The 17,821-nt window shown below is 37.7% G+C and overlaps 2 protein-coding genes and 1 long non-coding RNA gene across 20 annotated transcripts in view; 2 read left to right on the top strand and 1 right to left on the bottom strand.

The window, feature by feature from the left end:
• Positions 1-3,856, top strand: part of tweek (transmembrane protein KIAA1109 homolog tweek) — a 101,821-nt gene extending 97,965 nt beyond the window's left edge. For all 18 annotated transcript variants that reach the window (XM_045756077.2, XM_045756076.2, XM_069307622.1 and 15 more), the window contains one exon: positions 633-3,856. In XM_045756077.2, coding sequence (XP_045612033.2) covers positions 633-831 — 199 coding nt within the window. In that variant the 3' untranslated portion in view covers positions 832-3,856. The remainder of the gene's footprint in view (positions 1-632) is intronic.
• A 3,824-nt stretch (positions 3,857-7,680) lies between these two features.
• Alr (Evr1_Alr domain-containing protein Alr) overlaps positions 7,681-17,821 on the bottom strand; it is a 10,887-nt gene continuing 746 nt past the window's right edge. Inside the window, exons 2-4 of the mRNA XM_045756081.2 lie at positions 13,511-13,697; positions 10,296-10,488; positions 7,681-8,548 (exon numbers count right to left, since the gene is read on the bottom strand). Of these exons, the coding sequence (XP_045612037.2) occupies positions 8,386-8,548; positions 10,296-10,488; positions 13,511-13,697 (543 nt within the window). The 3' untranslated portion in view covers positions 7,681-8,385. The remainder of the gene's footprint in view (positions 8,549-10,295; positions 10,489-13,510; positions 13,698-17,821) is intronic.
• LOC138353984 (uncharacterized) lies at positions 8,541-10,878 on the top strand. The gene is made up of 2 exons (XR_011223366.1): positions 8,541-8,679; positions 9,301-10,878. It is a non-coding gene; the product is annotated as an uncharacterized lncRNA (long non-coding RNA).

The following is a 17,821-nucleotide window of genomic DNA, read 5'->3' as shown; positions in this document are numbered from 1 at the left end:
TACTAATACTCCATATTTCTGTTAAACTGTGTGTGTGTGTGTGTAATTACCTAAGTGTAGTTACAGGATGAGAGCTACGCTCCTGGTGTCCCATCTTCCCAGTACTCTGTCATATTACGCTTTAAAACTACTGACGGTTTTGGCCTCAACCACCTTCTCACTTTGCTTGTTCCAACCATCTACAAAAGAAAGAAAACTTTCTTTTGTCACAGATAAATAATCACCAACACACTCCAGTAGCCATCCACAGCAAAAACAAAGGATGAGAAAGCTATTACAACCTAGCCAATAACTCATACAAGACAAAAATCCTCCACCTGTAGCAAGGACACTGTCCCACCTGAACACAGTTAGGTGTGCCAAGTGCAGGAAAACCATCTCGGCTAAGCAAACATTGAACCTGATAAAGACTACTCGGCTAGAGGAGTGTATGCAGACACAGATTAAGACAAATCACACTTGGAGACAGGAAACCCACAACCCCTTAACACTGACACCTTTCAGTATTATTGTTTTAGTATTGATATTTTATACAGTATTAAATCATCTAATTTGTCATAATCCTTGCATATACTGTAACTTTATGATTTCACATTGTTTGGATTTTTGCAAGTTTTCAATATTTTTTGCAGACTTCTCTCGTGGGCAACAAAGAACTTGGAGCCATATGGTGTGGACTACATTCTGCAGAAGCTTGGCTTCAGTCATGCCAGGACTACAATTCCAAAATGGCTCCAACGAGGGTGTATGGATCCCTTAGATAAGGTTTTGTCCTTGCTAATGTTCCGTATGATAGCTGCCATATATGACCATGACAGTGCCAACAGGTAATAGATACAATATAAGAACCAATTAGAAAACCTTCCAGCATTCCATACTTAACACTATTTGTTGTGAATATTGGTCTTTTGAAAAATTGACAAGTGAAATCTCTTGATATTCGAGTACCAGCGAACACTGGCTCTCTAATTATGAGGATACAGAGGCTTGGTGGTTCACTGCAGTCCCAAGCTCATGCCCCTGAGCATGGCTCATTCTAATTCTGTGTGTAGTTCCTTAATATTATTAGGAGAGTAAATACCACAGTGTAATACAGGTATCTTGTATTTTCATTACTGTACTAGGACACATTTGTCATACAGTAATATAACAATTTTTATTGAAAATATTCAATCTAACAATGTACACTATTACAATTCTGAATATCGGCTACTGTTGTTGTTCATTAATAATAATATTTGATGTATTTCAAGTCAACATGAATGCATAATTGAGCTTGTGTGGATGCAAGACGTGGTGATGGTGGTCATGATGGTGGTGGTCATGGTGATGGTGGTCATGGTGATCAGTGCTTGTGGAAGACCAGGTTGGTGGCACATTATAGTGCCCCAGGCATCAAGTGCAGTGTCCTCTATCAAACCTTATGCTTTAATGACGATATTACATACCATTATCAATACACCTTAAGGCAAACAAGAAATTACTTTTGTATTAGGAAAGTTTGAGAATATGGTACATAAAATCCTAGCCTTCCTTAGGTTGGATAAAATTCCTGGTTTAATAGAAACTTGTGTATACAGTAATCCAAAGTGGATTTGTTGTAAATATAAAAGTATATCATAAATTTTTAGGCAATTATTATTGCAGCTCTTCAAGAATTACTTTGCAAGTTGTATGTTAATCTTCCACAAATTTTGGTTCTGCTGGTGATTTGTACATCTTTTGGGTGTTCTGGTCTGCCCAGTGGCACTTAGTCTATGGCAGCATATTTACTTAATTTTTGTCCTCAAGTTCATAAAATGGACAGGTCCTAACCAACATGTCTGTTTATACTCTTCTCTTTACTCGGTGTGTAAATGAGTTCTTCAAAATTGTATATCTCGCATTCCTTTGGTATTCTTGGTAATGTTATACAGACCCACACTTAGTCGTGGCTTGTACACACTTGGTTGTGGCCTCATACATCCCCCACACACTTGGTCATGGCCCTGTGGCCCCATATATCCCCACACACTTGGTCGTGGCCCCATACATCCCCAGACACTTGGTCGTGGCTCCATACATCCCCACACACTTGGTCATGGCCCCAGACATCCCCACACACTTGGTCATGGCCCCGTGGCCCCATATATCCCCACACACTTGGTCGTGGCCCCATACATCCCCAGACACTTGGTTGTGGCTCCATACATCCCCACACACTTGGTCATGGCCCCAACATCCCCACACACTTGGTCGTGGTCAAGGTATACAGTCTCATGTATCCTAATTACACACACAAACTTTGTCCCATCATTATATTCACTCACACTGTCTTGTCAGTGTATAACTATTTATACAAAAGGCAACCATAATAAGAGTAAAGTTTAATACTAAACTTATTTGGGAGGAGACAGTCCGAGAGGGCAAGACTAATATAATTACATTGTGGTCATATTGACACCCTTCATGGAGACCGACTTCTTCGGCTGTTTAACAGACTAAAGTAATTCATGATAGCTTGGAAATATTTGCTCGATATACATATGTTGAATTACAAAATACAGTAAATATCTTTTGGAAAAAGATATGAATATGAGAGACTTGTATCATATGTGTATGTGCTTGCCATGTGTGTAATTTATTGTGGGTATATAATCATAGTTTTGAGTGACGTGTGATGCTTCATCAATACTCATGTAGTGTAAAAAAAAAAAATGGTCATAAATAACCAAAAATTAAATTTACTAATTAAATTATTTGTAAATTTGAATATTGTTGTACAAAATGAAAGTGGCTAATTTACGATACCTCATATAATACAGTATAAGGCATGGATTTTTAGCTTGCATGTATAACTATATAAGATTATACATTTTTATTAGAGATTATAACAATGTATTAAATAAATAATGGGCCTGTACAATAAAAGTTTGAACAATTATAATTTACACTTTACAGAAAGATTTATTTTTAACGTAACACGTCTAGAGTAGTCTGTGATATTTCTGGCCTGCAGTATTTTAGTTTCTCGTATTTTTTTAATTGTTGGTTGTTTGTTTTTGCTCAAAGTTCAAGAAATTTGTGAATACAGCAATATATTTGTTTTTTGTGGTGTTTTACTGTAATTAGGAACATAATTATGTAACAGTATTGTTTTATTATCTGCATTTGAATTTTAAATTTTCTTTATCATTCCAGTGTTTTAAAAGAATATTTTAATTAATGCTTATACAAAAAATGCATTTTCCAATCTACATTATAACCATCATTAAGTCATTAATTACTATTTGGTGACGGTTGTTTTGTGGAGACGTGAGTGTGAGGGAGTGTAACAAGCTGCAGTCACTCGCACGCAGTAAACATTGTCTCGTACGCTAACCATCACTATGATGTTTACTTATACTGTACAAGTGTATGGAATAACAATGATATTCGTGTAGACTGTAGTTTAGCTTGAATGAACTGCTCACTGGGTTATTCAGAAGAAAATGCATTTATGTATTTTATTTTAGTATTGTTAATATAATGGTCAGGTTAATAATTATAGGAAATTAATAACTATTCATTGAGAAAAAGCTATTTATATTAAATAATAATATTTTCCCCCTTTTAATTCATGAATTTATGAATGATAATTGTAATTTAAGTATAACTAGAAAGAAGTGAAAGTTATGTCAGAATACATTATAAACCTGTGCATATAAAAATAGTGATACACTTTTGCAAGTGTGAAATAATGGGAAATGATATGGGTGCCATAATTTAAACTAGGAGCAGAAATGTATTAAGAGATCCCCAACTCTCCGGCCATTATGTAACCCCTATGTCTAGTCAAATACTAATGGGCTAACTGTAAATAAAAACATTGTTCGTATATATTTTTTTTTTCCCCTTTGATATTTGGTAGATATATATTATATAGTTAAAATACATGTACATATGCAGTGGCATCACCACATAGCAATTCCCTCCAAATATCACATCTCACACTAGAACATTCATGCAAGGTTTGGATTGAAAAGAAACTGGATGCTTGAGAGGGAATTTTTGAAATTTGTATTCTTTTCATAATGTAATTTACATCAAATAGTAGTTCTTATATTTTTGCTAATCTTGCTTTTTAATGTAAATATTATTCTGAATAATGCACTTATATTATATAAATGTTTTGCTAAGCTCATACAATAAGTTGTCCAAATGAGTTTGAAGTTTTTCAAAGACATCCAGATGTGTGTACTGACCATGGGTTTTTCTTGACAACACACAAAAAATTGTGTGTTGTCTAACTTCTCATTACTCAAGTGTACTGACTTTTTTTCTATCATTGTAGGTGGTGCACACCTTACTGGAGGTGCTTTTACTGAGGCTGGCATCAGTAAGGTCAAGGGTGTCTTCGGTCGTCACACGGGCTGTTGCCAAGTTTTCCCTCGAGCCATAGATTAGCATCTGCAAATTGTTGATTCTGGACCTAGAAGACACAGGTGCTACCTCAACTACCAGGTAAAAGATCCTATACTGCTGCTGGTTGCAGCTTGTGTAGTACCCAAGTGGCAACGTCTTTGTCACCTCCATTATGTCTGTGACATCATAGTCGCTTGTACTCCTGATTGGCTCGTGACCCAGAGGCCTCACTTCATTGGCACGTTTAGCTCTTGAATATCTCACCGAATCTCTGATCTCACTGAGTACCCTTCATCCTTTAGCACAAAATGGGTACCATTTTCAGTGATAGTTGTAGGTAAAATGTATTAGTTTCTATCAATATTTGTACTGCATTTCTTTTCATGATTCTCCTCTGGCTAAAATAATCACATCAGCTAAATGGATAGTTACTACACATCACGATCTCTGGTAAGGCTCATATCAACAAATTGATTTTACAATTTGGTTTTAAAAATAAATTGGAAATGAACAGGCTTTTTGCAAGACAAATTACATACTGTACTATGAAATGTGACCTATTTCTGAGATCTTCATATTATCAGTTAGAATTTAGCAGCAAGTGCTCACTCGAGATAATGTTCATAGGCAATTAAAGGTTAAAATTATTTCCTTTATGATCTTGTGCTTTGACTAATTAGTTCTGCCATGCATTTGGAGGCCAAAATGGTATACAAAATACATGAAACAGTTCCCATCATTAAGCAGGTTATGGTTATATAAGTAGAGTGCAATTAGAGTTAAGTCACATAATTAATGTGTGAGATTAGGCAGTAGTGAAAATGTGCTGGAACATGGTATGGAGTAAAAATTTGAACTAGACTGTATTCTGAAAGGAAGTAAAGAATGCATTTCCAAACTACAATATCTTGCAAGGGAGTGCAGAACACCACTGGGATGGAGCAAAAGGAGAGGGAGGGAGGACCATAAATAAAAATCTAATGACTTCTATTCTTTCTCCCTGAGGATTAAAAGGCCTAAGTTCTGGATCTGGAAGTTTCCTCTGACCTCCTTTCTCTCATCCTGTCCATGTGCTGCAGTTGGCTGATAGTCGGCTGATATACTAAATGGGTGAGTGCCAACATCTTTGCTCCTGTATCTGTGCCTCCCTCACTCTAGAGTCCACTGCCATTTGTTTTTGGCCAACCCTGCTGTTACGACCCTGGGTTCATAATTGGTTCTGCTAGGAAACCAGGCTCAAACTAGGGTTCTTTTATATTCATGCAGGGATCAGTCACTTAGGTACTTTGGTAGTGATAGACCCTGACTTTGGGATTATGTGTGGGTTCTTGATTAAGTATATATTAGAACATTGATAGATAGGGTTATGTAAGAGGGATAGTTAATTAATAGTATAACATATATTCAGAGAACTTGTATCCTTGTTTGTTTATGTTCCTGTCTTCCCTGCCAGATGTAGGAATAACCTTGTTGCTCACAGAGCTGGTAGACTATGTTAATTGAATATTAATATAATATAAAGCTAGATGTCTGCTATACTTATAACTGTTAAAGTAGCAAGTAAAGGTGTGTCTTGGAAGATTTGTAATGATTGTTACTGTATGATCAGTTGAGTATCCTTGAGGCAGTGATCATGGAGGGCTTAGAGAGTTCTTAGAGCGTTCTTCTCTGCTGGATTCTGACACGCGAAGGTCATGTGACCTGAGGCTGTTACCACCTTCTCATCATCCTCTTTTCTCTCTCCTTATTCTGTGTTTACCAAATTAAGTACCATGCCGTAGATTACTGTGCCACCATAGTTTTAAGGTATTTGTCTGTATTCTCTAAGCCAGTATTTTGTGCCCCAAGCATTTTATATAGGTATTAGCTGGTATTAACTCTGGGGTGGCTAAGAGAAACCACGTGTGCATATGTTTACAGTGATACCAGTGTGTGTTCTGTCCCTTCAGGAAAGTAGACTTCAACAATAGTTTGTTGTTTGTAATCCTTGTCTCCTGTCTATGGGTTCAAGGGGTTAACGTAAGTTCGAGTTGGTAAAGTATTTGTTATATTTTGGGGGTTATTAAGAGTTAATAAATAATAACTAAGGTTGTAATCAGAGTATCCTTTTACCCTGGATGTAGTGGGGGAAGGTATCTCTCTAGACTGCAGACTTTTTAGGTCAAATATTATTTGCTGGGAATTGTCTTCCCTGGGGGCCGGGCCGGGCCTAACCTAACTCCACTGTTTTAGGAACTCAATTTTGACCTCAGCTATTGGCCCCTCACAGAGCAAGCACTAGTTCATTCATAACACCTGTTTTCTCAAACACACTGCTGCCACTTCCATCCCTTGCAGAACTTTTATGTGAATTTGTATGCTCCCCCATCGGTTGCTTCTCGTGTCGTGTCAATGTTCATTTATGATTGTAGTTGATATTTGTAGTGCCCACATAGTTCTAGTCTCATCCTACAAGATGACATCCTACAAGGTCTCTAGTACAAGACCATCAAATTTTGCTTGGTGCCCAGCCATGTTAGCATTTCTTGTATTGAACTTGTGGATGCTGCTGCTTAGGAAGCTATTCAAGCCAGTTCCATTTTAAAAAATGGATTCCTTATCCAGATTTGTCACTCATGAATCCACAACTGTTACATAGTCAGTTAATTAAGAAACTAACTACATAATGATAATAAATACAAGCTATCCCTATGGCCTTCATCCTACCACTTTAATTGATGGGAAAACTGCTCGGGTGCATGTTGGCCCCACATGCTTAACTCGGTGAAACAAAGACCTACTCCTTACTTCCCAAACCATATTGTTCCACTATGTAGCACACTACTCTGTAGAATACTGTATCATGTAGTGTGTTTGGATCTCAAATGTTATCGTAAATGACTTGGTAACCATTATCATGCATGACTACATACAGGAGTTTAGGGGACTTGTTTTTCAGAAATTTAAGTTTGTCATTTTTTAAGTGAGCATTGCTAATGAATGATGTATGTGGTATGACAACCAACAAATACAACAGATATGTTACTAGCTAGCCAAAACAAGTAGGTGGAGATTTTTCAGCTATGACAGACAAAAGTATTGAAGGTAGCCGTATCTTAACATGATCTAGCCTTTTCTAAATATACATGGCTAACACAATCTTAAGAGAGAGGCGAGGAGATTACCCCTTAAATAATCTCCAATATTTTTTTCCATGAGGTAAGTGACATACGTCATCATACAGCATAATTACTTTCAAGTGTAACATTATAAGAGTGCACCAAGTGATGCTGACAATGATGTATAGAAACTTCAAGATAAGAGTTGCCTTTATTTGTAATGTTTTGCCAGAGAGGATTTTCTCAGAGAAACACAGGGCTAGTGCTTATAAAGCGTGGAGAGCGAGGCAAGCCACCAGTATGAGACATAAATTTAAAAACAAAGGAAAATCAATTGTACTGTAATTGTATTTTTGCCTCTCCTACATCCTCTCACCCATTACAAGCACTAGCTATGTTAATTTGATAGGTCTGATAAAGCAGTTACAGGCAACTATAATCTACAAATTTATTGTACGCTTGGTATTTCACCAAGTCTAACATTATTTGTTCTCTCCATATATCCTAGCTATTAAAGGTTTCTTCACATCTTTGGTCTATGCTATTTCCAGCACATGAGAAGAGTACTGTTCAATGAAAACATTAGGAGATAAAAATAGATATACAATGTGGAATGTGAGCTGATACTGAAGATTATGATGAGCAACAGTACAGTAGCTAGGAGAGCAGCTATCATCTCCTATGTCCCCAAGCTCGTTAGTACTTTAACTGCATTCTTCCATTTATATATTTCCTAATTACAGTCTAACAAACTTAATAATGCACAAGTACTAACTGTACTTTTCTGTAAGCTGTAGGATATATAACCTATTACAAATTTTGTTAGTGTAAAGAAGAGACCTTCAGTTTTTTTACAATTTCTAAATATATTTTAATTTTTCCAAGCATATATATATACAATATATTAGTAACATGAGCCATCAGTCCAACCATCCCTCCACCTCTGATTAATTAAATTACAATCAAATAATGGCTTTTCCATCTTCCTATTGACTTCATTGTGGGCTTCACAGAACCACTGCGATAAGCTGGAGCGAGACTCTACAGCTGGAGAGTGCGTCTTCAACCTGAAAAATATTGATAATTCAAATACAAGTAGCTGCTTCTGTGACATGTTCTACCATCTTAAGCACTAGAACCTATGCTCTCTTTGGAGTCTTAACCCACAAAACCACTTTCACTACACTTCAGCATAAAGGTAAACCAAACTTGTTAAATGAAAAAAACTGTAGTGGGGAGAGAGGGATGCCAAGTAGTGAAGTACCTTGCTTTTGTTGCCCATTTTTTACAATTTTACTTGTCTTTTGTACAGCAATGTTATCAGTTATTGGTAGGGAAGTGACTTAACATTTTCTTTTCAACACATCTCAGAAACTATAGGCAGACAAGGAGTCACAATGTGGCTGAAATATGTTGAAGGGACGAAACGACGTTTCAGTTCGTCCTGGTCCATTCTCCAGAATGGTCCAGGACGGACCGAAACATCGTCGTCCCTTCACTTTCTAGTGTGTGGTTTGGTCAACCTAGAAAACTATAGCATAAAGGTATACTTCACTTAACTACATATTTTGGTTTCTTTGCCTAATTAAATGAAGATATTAATGGACCATACAAGGTTGGGGGGGATGAAGGAACTAGATGGAAAATTTGCATTTATTCTTAAAGCATGAATATCTCAATTAAGCAAGAGTTTCATATAATGGGAGATGGAGTGGTATGTAAAGTCTAGCTTTTGTTATTAATCTAAATGTTTTTCTTAGTTTTAAAATACCAGTATTATTTTCCTTAATTTTGAAGTTTCATTTGTAAATGTTCGCAGGTATGATCCACACACCAGAAGAAGAGACGACGACGTTTTGGTTTGTCCTGGACCATTATCAAGTCGATTGTGATGGGAGCGAGGGAGGCACGGGCATTAAGTAAGGCAAGAGGTGAGGAAGGTAAGAACAAGGTGAAAGGTATGGATGGGATAGGTGTAATAATGGGAATAAGAATGTGAACGTTAAGAATGAGGAGAGAGGAAAAAGGATGGGTAGGCTTATGTTAGGTCATGTTTGTTAGAAGGGTTAGAGCATTTGAGTATGTACTGTGAAATGGAAGGGGCAACAGCAACAAAGCCAGAACTAAGGTTCATGTTGGGTATGTTTTGTATCAGAGCTGATTCGATAAGATGGCATTTGTGAATAGTAGTGGCAGGAGAGATTATTTTAGAAGAATACCAACCAATAGGATGATTAGAATCCCTAACATGACAGAAGAGAGCATTATGTGTAGACTTAACACTTTTGTGTGTTTCTCAAGTCTACAGACACAATGCTCTCTTCTGTCATGTTAGGGATTTTAATCATCCTACTACATCAATAGATTGAGACTGAGGGCAGCAGAGGTAATTCAGTGGGTCGAGAGTGGATTGCACAAACTGTGAAGTGGATAAAAGAAGCCAATTTAAATTAGAGGTAGGACAAAGGGACACCATGGAATTCATATCAATACCTTTATTGCATGACACGACAATGTCTCAAAAGTATTTTTCACTTTTTCCATTAACCACTGTGCTGCACCAACCGAAAAATCTCGTTCTAAGAGTTGTACTATTTTTTTTTTTAAATTAGGCTATATTTTTAATGTTTTCATCACTCTTTGTGTTTTGAAATAAAAATAGTTGAGTTTGGAAACATTTTGACATTAACTTTACCTTAACATTTATAAAAACAACAAAAATGTCCTTAACGATTGCCCTAAAAAAATTTTTTGCCAAAAACAGGTGCGCAGTGCAGGGGTTAATCGTTATAACAAGATGAGCAAAATACTTACCATTCTCTAAGATCTTCAGCACAAGGTTGACAAGGGTAGAACTTGGAGAAAAGGGAAATAAAAGTTTTCATATCATCTTGCTCCTGGGAAGTAGGCTGGGTGGGATAGTAAGCTGCCATCGAGTGCAATAGTCGCCAAGACCCTCGACCCAGAGATATACTATCTGCTGGACACCCATATTTAGCTGCATTTCCTGTGACAAATTTAATAAAATGTCCATTAAACTATTCACTAAAGTGGAGAGTATAGATTTGAATTAAATTATAACCTTTAAGAAAACGTGTCATAAAAGTACAGTTAAGCTTTTTTCACTTAAACAGACATGCTGCACATCTGGACTTTGAGAGACACTTGTATTGATTGCTTCCAGTCAACTTTACTCTGAAAATGTTCTAAACTTCCATTTTTTACGAATTTTGTTTACTAAGTTAAAAAATTATGATTGTCTTATAAATAAAAGATGCTAGCTTTCAAATACAACTGCAGTCATTTTTATGGTATCATTGGAAAGACCAAGAAAACATATGCAATATTACAGAGGAAACCACTAAATTATGTTTCCTAATAAACAAAAAATCATGAATCTGGTGGGGTTTTTTTCCTTACACAGTACCCCCAAAATTCTATCTTCATTAAAAGACAAAATGTTTCATAAAGTTATCTAATATTATAATGCCTGCCAATTTGATTTATAAAAAAAAATTCAAAATCCTATGGGAAAACTAAGGGCTTGCATAAAAAGAAAAAATATTTTGAATTCTTCTGCCAAAATTGCAAGGTCACAACTCAATCTTAAGTTAATATAAAACTTACTTTGCAAATACATTGATGATGTATTTAATATGAGTTTTATGTTTTCATTGCAAAGAACACTAATCATACTAGTTGGCAACACCATTACTGTAAGATTTTCTTGCGGCTAAACAATCTAAATAAAATAAAATACTAGCAGTTCTTAAGAGTTAGCTTTATTTGAAAGAAATCAAAGCTTTGAGAAAATCCACAGAAGCTGTGACGAGGATTCAAACCTGTGCGCCGGGTATTCCCAGCAGCACACTAGAGACCCCAGTGCACAGGTTCGAATCCTCATCACGAAAATGTGATTTCTCTGAATCTAGGCTTTAATATGGCAATATAAGAAGACAAAATATCAGAAATAATGACTTAGTCCTCAAGACATAACTGTGTCTGAAACAAGGAACAAATATAATAAAATGATCAATGATGGACTTCATCCACAGGAGACACCTTATTAGATTGCCTGAGGGCAGTAATATACTGAGAACTGCAGCAAAATTTAGAAGACCTGAGAAAGTGAAATTCACACTAGTCATTCCATCTATCATCCTATTATTATGCAGGAAGAGCAATGTATTTTAAGTGTCATCCAATAAGTCAACAGACTTCTAGATGTTATTACTGCTAGGCTTAGGCTCAGCTACAAGTACTTCTGTGAGTTCGCACCACCTGCTGAAGTACTCGCCTAGTTGTACTTGTGCGGGATTGAGCTTCGGCCCTTTGGTCCTACCTATAGATCATCAATCAACTGATGTGCAGGTTCCTGGGCCTACTGGACTCTTATATCATATCTACATTTTGAAGCTGTGTATAGTCTGCCTCCACCATATCACTTCCTATTATATTTCAATTGTTAACTGACCAAAATAAACTGTCAAAGGAACTATTCACATATCACTATGTAATTGAAAGCGGACAAATTTCAGAATTCAGAGATTGTTACAAATGGTAGTGTAATTATTTCAATCAAAATTATGTACTATCAGAACTCTTTGTATATTTGATGTTTGCTTATTGTAGGTAATAAATGCATGATTGTAACCTTTCCACCACTGCCCATTGGATGGGTGTTGGGTGGATGATTAATGTAATTGGCTCACCACAGATGTAAATTGCTTGGCTTAGAGACTGCTGTGACCCAGTTCTTTAAACAATTGTGATATAAGACTTGAAATACTGTACACATTAAACTGGCTTATCAAGATTGTTACTTGTACTGCTAAATGAATTTTGGGGTTTAGTTGTCGAGCCAATTATGTGCCTTTGTAACCTTTTCCACTACTGGCTGTGGGATGGGTATGGGGTGCATAAATGAACAAAATCATAAATTAGAATTGACTCTGGGCCACTTAACCACTGCACTGCGCAAAGCGCCTTTAGGCGCTCTGAGATTTGTGCTTTTTGTTTTTTAATTAGGCTATATTTTAATACTTTTAAATGTTTTCATTACTCTTTGTGTTTTGAAATGGAAATAGTTGACTTTGGAAACATTTTGACATTAACTTTACCTGAACAATTATAAAAATAACAAAAATATATCCTTGAGAATTGCACCAAGACATTTTTGCCGAAAATGGGTGAGCAGTGCAGGGGTTAAATTATACCGTCTAATAATAACAGTGAGAAATATGATTTCTAGTAATAAAAATCAGGCCTTCCTTATACAACTTTTAAACAAATAATTTATTCCGTAAATGAGGGACTTGTTTGTGTATGACAAAAACTTTAGCACTAATGCACACAGCTTTCCAGATGACAATCAATTTAACAAGTACTATACAAAAACTAGATATGATTTATCATGATACAGTATATCACATGCAACAACATGTTAACAGAATGTAAGTTTAAAATAATATATACAGTAGGCCTACTGTATTAAAAATTGTGACAAAAGACAGAACTGTATACTGTATATATGAAGTGCTCCTCTGAGCAAGGCACTCAGCTGCTCCATTAGGTATGGCCCTGTGCACAGAGAAGTATGACAAAAAGTAGTAACACAGTACTGTACCTTGCTCAGAAAGAAGCTTTTCATTTACACTAAAAGCCTTATTTCTGATTGGTACCACTTGGTTGCTCCCATATGCTATGCTAGTATGGTGCATGCGCACAAACACACACTGCCCAAACTATACATGATGTCCATGGGACCAGCATGATTTGTATATAGAAACAACCAAGTGCCATGATCAGAAAGACATTTTTCATATTTAGTACACTCAAAGGGTGATTTTTAAAGTTGAATGGCATGACTGCCAAGTGTACTGTACTATGATTTTATGCAGACAGTATGGATGTAAACAGAGGCAGGAAATGCCAGGATAGAAATTGTAGTCATTCATTCAAACAGGGCTTGCGGAAATTAGTTGTCGGGGGCCCATAAAAAGTTAGTGTGTGTTTAAATGCATGCTTACCCCAAAGTAAAGGTTGAAATTCCTCTTCATCTGTTGATACCTTACTGCCTTCTGCAGTTCTCTCTGCTGATGCCTGGCTTGAGCTGCCCTCCTCACTGTTGTGTGCTGCATTACTAGACTCTCGCTCACAAGTCTCCTCTTTCTCAGACACCCTCCCATAGGTACTTGCTGTAGATTCACTCTTAATCTGCTTGGCAAACATGAAAAATAAAACTAATTACAAATAGCTAAATACATTTCATATCATTACCCCACTTTCACAGAATGTTAAGACATTAGCCCAGTTTCATTACAATTTATCAATAAGCCTAATGAATACTGGCTGAAAGGCAATGCAGCACTGAATGTACAAATGACTACTGTACCAGAGATGATTAGGAGCCTAGAGCTTACCACCCCCTGTGAGCACTAATGGTAAATACAGAATAAATAATCAGTTAGATTTCTTTCAAATAAAGCTCAAAAAAGGTAATAATCTAGGCTTTGAGAAAATCCACAGAAGCCGTGATGAGGAACCAGGAATTAGAGCAGTTAACTTCAAGCAAAGTCAACAAAGTATCACTGGTTCATTGTGTTTACACACACATTTACCCGAGGGGCCACTAATACTAGTGGCCTAGATGAGGACAGGATGCCAGCAGCTTGTGAAAGCTCCCCTCATTTGCTCTGATGATCTTTTCCAGTTGTATTTTAAAACCCAACAGTTTTGGCATTTATGGCTTTGGCAGGTAGGCCATTCAATGGGTTTATAGCCACATGGGTAAAAAAGCATCTCCTGTTTTCAGTCCTACATTGTGGCAGGTTGAGTTTAAAACCATTGCTCCTCGTTTGTGTTACATCTGACCTTGAAGAAATTGTCAGGATCAACATCCTCCAAGTTGTTCAATATTTTAAGTTTCAATGAGATCTGCCCTGTCATGCCTGGTTTGCAATGTTGTTAGCCCTGTGGCCCCTCAACCGTTCCTGATATTAAAGATGACTTGGCTCTGAAATTATTTTTGTTGCCTGGTGTTGCACCTTCTCCAAAGCAGCTATACTGTATGTCTTTCTAAAGATGAGGTCTCCATGCTTGGATGCAAAATCCAGGTGGGTACACACCTGAGACTTGTATAATTGAATGACTACTTTCTTTCCCTTAAAGGTCAAGGTACACTTGATTATTCCTAGGGTTTAACAATATATAAAAATTTGTAGAAACTTGTTATAAATAAAACCCTCTAATCTAATCTCTTTAGTAATAATAATTTATTAAACAAATTTCATAGGGTATGATTACATTGTGTATTTTGCATGTACTGTACTGGATTTATAATTGTTAACGTTAACATTCCAACCCATCAGTGCCTTCCCCACCTAAACATCTTGGGCATGTCAGTCCTTTTCAGCGACTGTCTTTCCCTCAGCTAGAACGCAGGGTAAACCAACCATGAAGATGTAGGGCCACATCATACCATTTAAATACCAGGACAAGTATTTAGATTATAAAGTGTCTTCCAGAAAACAAATGCTTCACTTATCTTAAAAAATCATGATTTAAAAATGAGGACTAATGAAATTACTTTACAATGAAGAAATTTCATATTCTTGATACATCATTTGGAGTACATCTTTAACATTTAAGGTCTTGGTTGCAAGGGTGCAAGTTATATCTTAGTGACAGGGAAATTAATGTGTGCATTGAAAATCGGGTAGGAAGTGTTGGCTCTTAATAGCATACTCAAGAATCTTCCTCTTCCATATCCCACGGAACTGCTTACCTGCCCAAGCCATAAATGCCAAAATTGTTAAACTTTAAAATCCAGCTTAAAAATATCATCGGGCAATGGGGGGACCTTTGACAAGCCAACAGCTTCCTGTCCTCATCGAGGTCACTAGTGTGTTATTGACCCTCCAGTAAATTTAGGTAAATATTGTACTGTACTCATAATGACCTTACTCCAAGCCAGATGGCAGCTTTCCCCAAGAAACAATAATTTTTTTTTTTTTTTTTTTTTTTTTTTTTTTTTTTTTGAGATATATACAAGAGTTGTTACATTCTTGTACAGCCACTAGTACGCGTAGCGTTTCAGGCAGGTCCCTGGAATACGACCCCCCGCCGCGAAGAATCGTTTTTTCATCCAAGTACACATTTTATACTGTTGCGTTAAACAGAGGCTACAGTTAAGGAATTGCGCCCAATAAATCCTCCCCGGCCAGAATACGAACCCATGACATAGCGCTCGCGGAACGCCAGGCGAGTGTCTTACCACTACACCACGGAGACTGTGCGACTTGATTTTTAAACACCCACAGCCACTGAACAATCTTTAAAAAAAAAAATTAATGCTACAGTGTTTAATTTCACAGAAAATATATTACTGTACAACTTTCCACAACAGCTTCAAAAGACAGCATTAAATGTAATGAAATGCCTCTTCCTGGTAGAGCCTCGGTGGCTCCCTGAAGCTCTCAGCAAGCTATCTTGCTGAGAGCGCTCCATACTATTGGGAGTTCTATTTGGCCTACCATGGACCAAAGTCAGATGTGACCTCCCTCACAGAGGCACAGGGAGCGAGTGACAATCTCCCAACTCACCCACAAAGACAGCGAAGCTTTCCAGACACCTAGAAGTTTCACAGAAAATGAAGCCTTGAGACTGCCTAATAACTCCATAAACAATTCAAACAAAACAAATAGATTCACTCAAAACTAGCTCAAGCTCTTTAATACTGATAGCCACGACCAGATGCCTCAGCCCCAGACTGCAGCTGGCTCCCCTGATCAGTTCTGGAGCTGATGAACAACCCAGTAACCAACCTGGAGGGAAGGGCAGGAATAAAGGCACTAACAGGGCACTACCAGAAAGTGGCATTTCATTATATTCAATGATGGGTTTCTGGGGTATCCCCAAGTGGCTCCCTGGAGCTAACCAACCACAGAGAATGAGAACAAAGGACTTACCAGGGAGGAAGAGAGGCAGCATGTACTAATAAGACAAAGGAATGACTTCAGGCCAGGAGACAGCCAAAATGGTATGGACAAACTACCAAAATTACACGACTCAATTAGCAGTACAGTACCTTGATCTGCAACTAATCCAAATTGCCAAGTTGTTGACTTATTCTCACCTTGGAGCAGTTCTGTACCCTTTTCCACTCATGTCCCAGCTAACGCTAAAGGATTAACTAAGGAGTTGTCAGAGGTGGTACTATGACTTCCCGTCAAACCAATGGGCCATACCTCTAGGCTTCCGCTGGCCAATGGCCAACTAGGCCAACAGAGATGTGATTTTCCCATGTGGCCTGGCGCCTTGGAAAACTGAGTCAGTAATGACAATTTATCCCCGTTTTGCCATGTCGTAAACACTTGAGGGGAAGGAGAAGAAACGAGGAGGTCGACCATGCATTTCAGGAGGTTGGCCTCCAGAGGTCGGTCCAATACTGGCCTCCAGAGGTCGGTCCAATACTGGCCTCCAGGGAGGTAAAGCGGTCGGACGAGTATTACTCAATACCACATACGGACCCACTGCCAAACAGAAATGAAACTTCATGTGTATGACAAGACACATCTGGGAAAAAAAGAGGGAAGAGCCAGAGAGGAGGGAGAGAGAGTGAATGGGAGAATGAGGGAAGACAGAGGGGAGAATGAGAGGAGAATAGGGAGAAATTCATCTAATGCTATGTTACACTCAAGTGTTAGGCCCTATCACATATGGGAGATTTATTGTGCCCCCAAATATTCAACATTTCTAAACATTCCATGTGGAAATCATTCAGCACTAGAGATCTCAGGCAGCTGCTTGCCATATTGGAAAACATCCCAAAAGACTTAGTTGCCTTTCTGGTGATCATTTTGGTATCAAGTTAGATACATCACCAACCATTTACTAATGTCCATGATAGGAACAAATGATGCCATGCAAAATTTCATGGACTTGTGTACAGTACCTGGAAGATATTAGTGATGAGAAAAACAATAATTATAATTCATTATGTCAGGGGACAGGAAGCCAGAGTACACTGATACACGTTAGTCTCAAATCGAGGTATCGAGGCACCCTCCCCCCCCCTTCCAGGTTGAATTGCTGACCCCGCCCAGAAGCAACCCCACAACAAGCTGACTAACTTCTGGGTACCTACTTAATGCTAGGTGAAATGGGCCATTAGGTGAAAGGAAATGTGCCCAACCATTTCTGTCCTGCCCGGGATTCGAACCTGAAATTCTCAATTGTATATCGAGAACGAACCTGACTGTACTACTGGGACCCTTAATATTGTAAATCTATTACAAATACAGTAGTTAACGTGAAACCAGCACTCATAGCATTTCAGG

This window comes from Procambarus clarkii, chromosome 60 (assembly GCF_040958095.1).
Source record: "Procambarus clarkii isolate CNS0578487 chromosome 60, FALCON_Pclarkii_2.0, whole genome shotgun sequence".
NCBI classification, from domain to species: Eukaryota; Metazoa; Arthropoda; class Malacostraca; order Decapoda; family Cambaridae; genus Procambarus; species Procambarus clarkii.
Note: the sequence above shows the minus strand (reverse complement) of the source record. Positions and strands in the feature narration are given on the sequence as shown.